This window comes from Diplotaxodon limnothrissa, linkage group LG1, assembly GCF_057381915.1.
Source record: "Diplotaxodon limnothrissa isolate DT_005_m linkage group LG1, D_limnothrissa_male_GT1.1, whole genome shotgun sequence".
NCBI lineage: Eukaryota > Metazoa > Chordata > Actinopteri > Cichliformes > Cichlidae > Diplotaxodon > Diplotaxodon limnothrissa.
The window spans coordinates 2,501,182-2,506,818 of record NC_140596.1 but is presented as its reverse complement, the minus strand read 5'-3'; the positions used below and the strand labels follow the sequence as shown (position 1 = coordinate 2,506,818).

The 5,637-nt window shown below is 42.3% G+C and overlaps 1 protein-coding gene across 2 annotated transcripts; it reads left to right on the top strand.

Moving 5' to 3' along the window:
• Nucleotides 1–277: 277 nt before the first annotated feature.
• LOC146639212 (interleukin-17C-like) lies at nt 278–5,266 on the top strand. Of its 2 annotated transcripts, XM_085351213.1 has the most exons (3): nt 278–383; nt 462–694; nt 2,389–5,266. In XM_085351213.1, the coding sequence occupies exons 1-3, from the start codon at nt 360–362 to the stop codon at nt 2,621–2,623; spliced, it is 492 nt and encodes a 163-aa protein (XP_085207339.1). In that variant the 5' UTR covers nt 278–359; the 3' UTR covers nt 2,624–5,266. The 2 variants fall into 2 exon arrangements, with proteins under 2 accessions (XP_085207339.1, XP_085207338.1); XM_085351212.1 differs by having other exon boundaries at nt 278–694.
• The last annotated feature ends 371 nt before the right edge of the window (nt 5,267–5,637 follow it).

Below are 5,637 nucleotides of genomic sequence, written 5' to 3'. Positions count from 1 at the left end.
GTTCTGAGAAACCATCCTACTCTGACAAATCGTCCTACTCGTATTATAATTTGACGGTGACTTGTGACTAACCCTACCCATAACCTTAAGAAGTATTCCAGAGAGAAAAAGTTAATTTGGGTTCGGTGTTATGCGCATGCGCCGCGTCAGCGTAGAAACATTGGTTAGGACGTTTTTTGACCGGTCACAAACACAGCGCACAGCCAGCAGAGGGGCGGGGCCGCAGCGAACTGTTTCTCATGCGGAAATGTTGATTTTGAGGAGATCCCCATGGCAACCAGGCAACCGTAGGAGCTCCGCTTGTGTATTTAAAGCAGCTTCAATGGAGCGTCCGCCAGTCTCAGCCGTCCGAAGTCAAGATGGTCGCGAGCTTCCTGCAGTTGGTAAATTACATCACATTAGCGCCCCGGGCTCGCGGACAGCTCTCTCTGACTCTCACGCGTGTTTCTGCCACTTTGCAGATCTCTCTGCTGATCCTCCACGAGCTCTGCGCCGCCGCCTCCAACTCCACGTGTCTCAGCGCCGAGAAGGTGAAGGCCCGCGAGCGAAAGTTTGACGTGAACCTGAAGAAGCTCGGCCTTCAGCGCGACGCCCGCGAGGACCAGAATCTGACTACCTGCGAACACACCTGCGAACAGGCTGCCCAGCAAATGCACGAGCTCAACGGCCGCGCGCTGTCTCCGTGGCATTACTAGTAAGTATGGAACCCGCAGAGGGACAAAAATGCTCAGACAACAAACAAACAAACAAACCTGTTCTTTGCCTCATCGTCAGCATTTAAAGCGCGCTTTGGGGAGCAGGTTCGACACACTTTTACTTGATTTTAAATGTAATTTATTTAAAATTATTAAAAGTTGTTTAAAATGTTATTTTAATGATTTTTTTTTTTTTTTTACCATTCTACTTATTGAAGCCAGTTTAGATGATGGTGGAAATGAGAAATCATTTGTGTAGATCATATTTGTAAAATTATTTGAGTACATTTGAAACGATGTTGTGTTAATAATACTAGTAATAAGCTGGCAGATGCCTGTATATCTGCCTCTCTGTGTGCATATGTAAGGTTATATGTATATGTAGCTCACATCTTTTTTCCCCTGTATTTAACAAAACCAAAGGAGTCACTCAGCTTTGTGGATAAATGAACGTTATCTCATTAGATGGCATGTGCTGCTCTGTGGTTAATGAAGTACATAGTTAAAGTAAATAATTATGTTAAAAGCAGAATTTTTACCGTTTTGTTGCTCACATTAAGTCATTCATTCAAAGTACAGTAAAAAGTATTTAACTTTTGTCCGCAATAAACCTGCATGTAGCACACCAGTGAGTTAAAAGTGTTATTTTAGATTAATACTAATTCCTGATTCATACACCACTATCATTAACTCAAGTGCTGTAAACAAATACTTGCAGCCAAATGTACATGAAGTAGGCTCCTCACAGCCCTGTTTTACTAGCATAAAAAAAAAAATAATTTACTGCATATATTTATATATGGAGGATTTGGAAAATGTATATGTTATCAAGAAACGGTAAAAAAATAAATAACAAAATGAGATGGCAGCTTAGTGAAGTAAGTTCAGTGAACTAGAATGTGACAAAACAGGTCTGTGTTCATGTAGCACACAGGTGTGTTGCAGGTGTCAGCTGCAGACTAAAAAAACTAATTCTAATCAGTGTTTAAGGTTAACTACAGATGTCATTGCTGGGTGCAGTGTTACCAGAAAATGTGACTGTAGCTGAGATGTAGATGCATTTGAGAGTATATACATCATGCTTTGGTTCAGCAGCAGGTATGGTGGATGTTTTTGACAGTAAGTAAGATTTCATCAGAGTGACGGCCTGTGGAGGAAGCTGCACAGATGTCTGTTGGCGTACAGTGCTCTGTAGCGCCTACTAGAGGGCAGGAGTGGGAACAGGTTGGGTCCATGCTGTGATGGTCTGCAGTGGTGTTGCCTGCCTGTTTCCTGATTCTAGATTTGTACAAGCCCTGAATGGAGGACACGTCAGCAGCAGCAGTGACTTTCTGTGCAGTCCTGACTTTCCGGTGTATTCTGTTCTCGTCCTGTGTGGTGGCCAGTGTTGGTCAAGTTACTTGAAAAAAGTAATCAGATTACAGTAACGCATTACTGCCCATCTCTGGTGGTGGCTGATCCAAAGTTTGGATGTGCAGAGAGCAGGCTGGATTATTGCGGAGTAGAAATGGATGGACGGCTGCTGAGCTGGTTCAGGAAGTTCAACCTGGAACCAGCGAGCAGATGAAAGCTACCAGCTTTAATATTAAACGAGCTTTGATTTGAGAAGCCGCGTATTGTCCTGACTGAATCTGCTGTGTGTTCACTGTCTCCTGCACGTGTTGAGGTCTTTTCTGTCTGTCTGTGTCTCCAGCATAGACCGAAACGACAGCAGGTATCCACGTGACATCATCTTTGCCGAGTGCCTTTGTAAGGGATGCATCATCGACGGGCGCGAGGTGAACGACTACAACTCTGTGGAGGTTTGGGCTCCGATGGTGGTCCTGATGAAGACCAAGTGTAAGGACGCAGACACATATCGAGTCCAGAAGACGCGTATCGAAGTCCCGGTGGGCTGCACTTGTGTAAGGCCCAAAATTACTAAGTGATCTGAGAAACTAAGCTTTACTCACACTGAAGGCCATTTATAGCTGTGCAGCACCTTCACTTACACTATAAGAATATTTATCACAGCTTTCTGCCTGCATGTGAAAATGTTTTCTGTAAGTAGGACCTTCTGTCAGCCAGAGGGAAGATTTTCTGTCCTGAAGCTGCCAGTCCACACCACAATATGTCAGCAACTATCCAGGCCTGTTTTGGTCTGGATAGTTGAGAGAAACTAACCGTGATCGGTCATTCTGGAGTCTTAATCATAAACAGCACCAACACTAAAGCGCAGACAGACTCAGAGGCTTCACGTCCTCAAAGAGCCTCAGACCTTTGCTGTGTGACAGAAAACTATTACAGCTGCTGCGCTGCTTTGTGCAAATACATATCAAGCTTATTTAATATAGCACTTTATCTCCAACTACCTGTAACTTTCCTTCGTCATTCAGACGTTACTTGCAAGTGAAAACTGGTGGTGATTTCTTTTTGTTTAAAACTGAGTTGTGATGAAGACGGATCCATCATCCGTCCGAGCGTCAGTCTGCTCTGTAGAGTTTAATGAGTGACTTAAATCAGGCAGGACTGCAGTCAGTCAGGTTTTTTGATTATTTCTTGGAATAACTCGTCTGAAAGCAGCTTGTTTCCACCTTTCAGTAAACGTCCAACCAACAGACCAGAAACTCCAAAGAAAGTGAGATTTCTTCCCATGTTTTTTTAAAATTAAAAAGTCTCTTTTTCCTCACACGGTTAAAACTGTGAGACCTGCAGGTTTAACCTCTGAAGCACAGAGACTTCACCAAAGACACGAGGATGTGCTTTCACACTTTAGTATTTATTTTGTTGTATTTTATTGTATTTTGAGTAGTTTGCACATGCAGATTAATGTGAAATGCCACTAAAGCAGAGTGCCGCTGTAGCTTCACTTTATGCCAGAGCGGCTGGAAGCGTGAACAGAAGATGAATAGTTCAACATTTGGGCAAATTTGAGGCCAGGAGACGTTAGCTTAGCTGAGCACGAAGCCTCGAGTTTTAATGCAACGATGAGTCCAAGGAAAGATTTTAGTATGTTTCATTTACCAAAGAAGAAGCAGAGAGACAGTCAGCTGATCGACTGTTTCACGGTCAGTAACAGCATCATGTAAATGCACTGAGTTTACTAAGGAAGAGTCCATAATTACTGTCGGGACTTCAAATAAATATGTTTTTAATGTGACTAATGTTGTTGTCAGATGGATGCAGAGCAGTAAAAAGCTGGTGAGGTCTCTGACCTGCAGCAGAGTAAAAGTCAGGATGCTCGAGCTCGGAACAAGTGGCTGAAAATCCTCTAAAGCTGACTTGGTTTGGATCCTGGCAGAAACGCTGTGAGCCTTTACAGAGACGCACCTTTTTCTGCTCAGCTAAGCAAATAGCTTCATGGCTCCACATTTAGCAGAGCGATGTGAGAGCGGTCCGACCCCCTCAAGCTGTGAAGGAATCAAATGTTAAACTATGCAAAACAGGACAGTATTGGGCACATGCACAATATGAAGAAGCTGCACATGAATTAGCTTTAAAGAGACTAAAAAGTAATGAAGAGAGGAGAATGAATGTGAAGAAATGTTTTAGTTTCACTATATTTCTTTGAGATATTGTTCATGTTTTTATTTATTTGTATTTTCATGTGAGGTAATGATGCAGATTTGATCCCTTTGAAGAGATTTTTAAAGCTGTTTTTGTCAAACTGTCAGTTTCTGCTGGATAAAGGTGTAAAGCAGGGGTGTCAGACTCAGTTTGCATTGTGGCCACATACAGCCCACCCTGTGTTAAAAGGCCCGGACCAGTGAAAGTGGCCTTTCTGTCAGTGTAAAGAAGCTTAAGTACATATTTAATCCCTGACATGTGTTCATATGAGACCAAGAAGGGCAGTCTGCACAGTACAGCTCAGTTTTTCTACGTGATAAATAAAAGCAGCTGCAGGAAAGAAAGAAACCTGCCAGCCTGACTCTTTGGGCTTAAATGTTCAGAGAGCTCATTCCTCACACTGTACTTATAAAACACCAAGTTTTTGTTAATTCACAGAAAACTTTTACTGTAGTCTCATTATTGAAAAAAGAAATTTTCTGCCCTCAAACTGATTTTCTGTTATTTTATTTCTGTGTTATAGTATGAATGTGGATGGTGGACGTCTTTATCAGTAAGAAAAGCTGCAAACTTACGGAAATACAGTTAAAAGGGCAAAATTTATGCCTTCCTTCACTTGTTCCACCGGCCGAATTAGTCTTTGCTGGGCCCCGAGCCTCCTGTTTGACACTCCTGATATAAAGACACCTGTGAACTTTAAAATTGTATTTTTATTTATTTAACCAGGAAAAATATAACTCTTGAGATTAAAATTTCTTTTACGAGAGTGCCCTGGCAAAGAAGCACAAGGACTGACTTTTTGCTGTAATTTGTGTTATAAATGTACCGTCAAAGCTTTGTTTTTATTTCTGTAATCTTTACGTTATAATTTCAGGAGAGTTTAGAAGCGAACCGGGTGTGCGCTGACATGAAGCCGCGTTTATTTCATTTACACTTGTGAAATCCTCCCTGACTCCTGTGCGGCTGATCGTTTCACCTCAAAACGGTTCAACATCTCCTTAAAAGAACATTGTGTAACTATTTTACTGCCAATAAATGAATTTGTTTCTATGATTTGTCCTTTTGTGTCTTTTCTGTAAGTCCTCACAAGTGTCTACATACAGCAGTTTCCTTAATCTGTCACATGGGGGCGCTGTTTTGCATAGTTTCAGCATGACCAGTTTTGGATTCTTTGCGTTAAGACGCCGGGGAATCTATCTTCTGAACTGGTTCGGAAATCCAAGATGGTATGATCTGTCATCTTCATGCTTCCCGTCCTTCCGTCATGACAGGGATAAATGTAAGGAATGTGGAAGAGCACAGACTAAATGTAACGACTGCAGTGGACATGTAGGGAACAAAGGTGGTGCAGAGGTGTTGGGTGGTTATGGCATTAAGGAGAGAAATCCTGATGTGC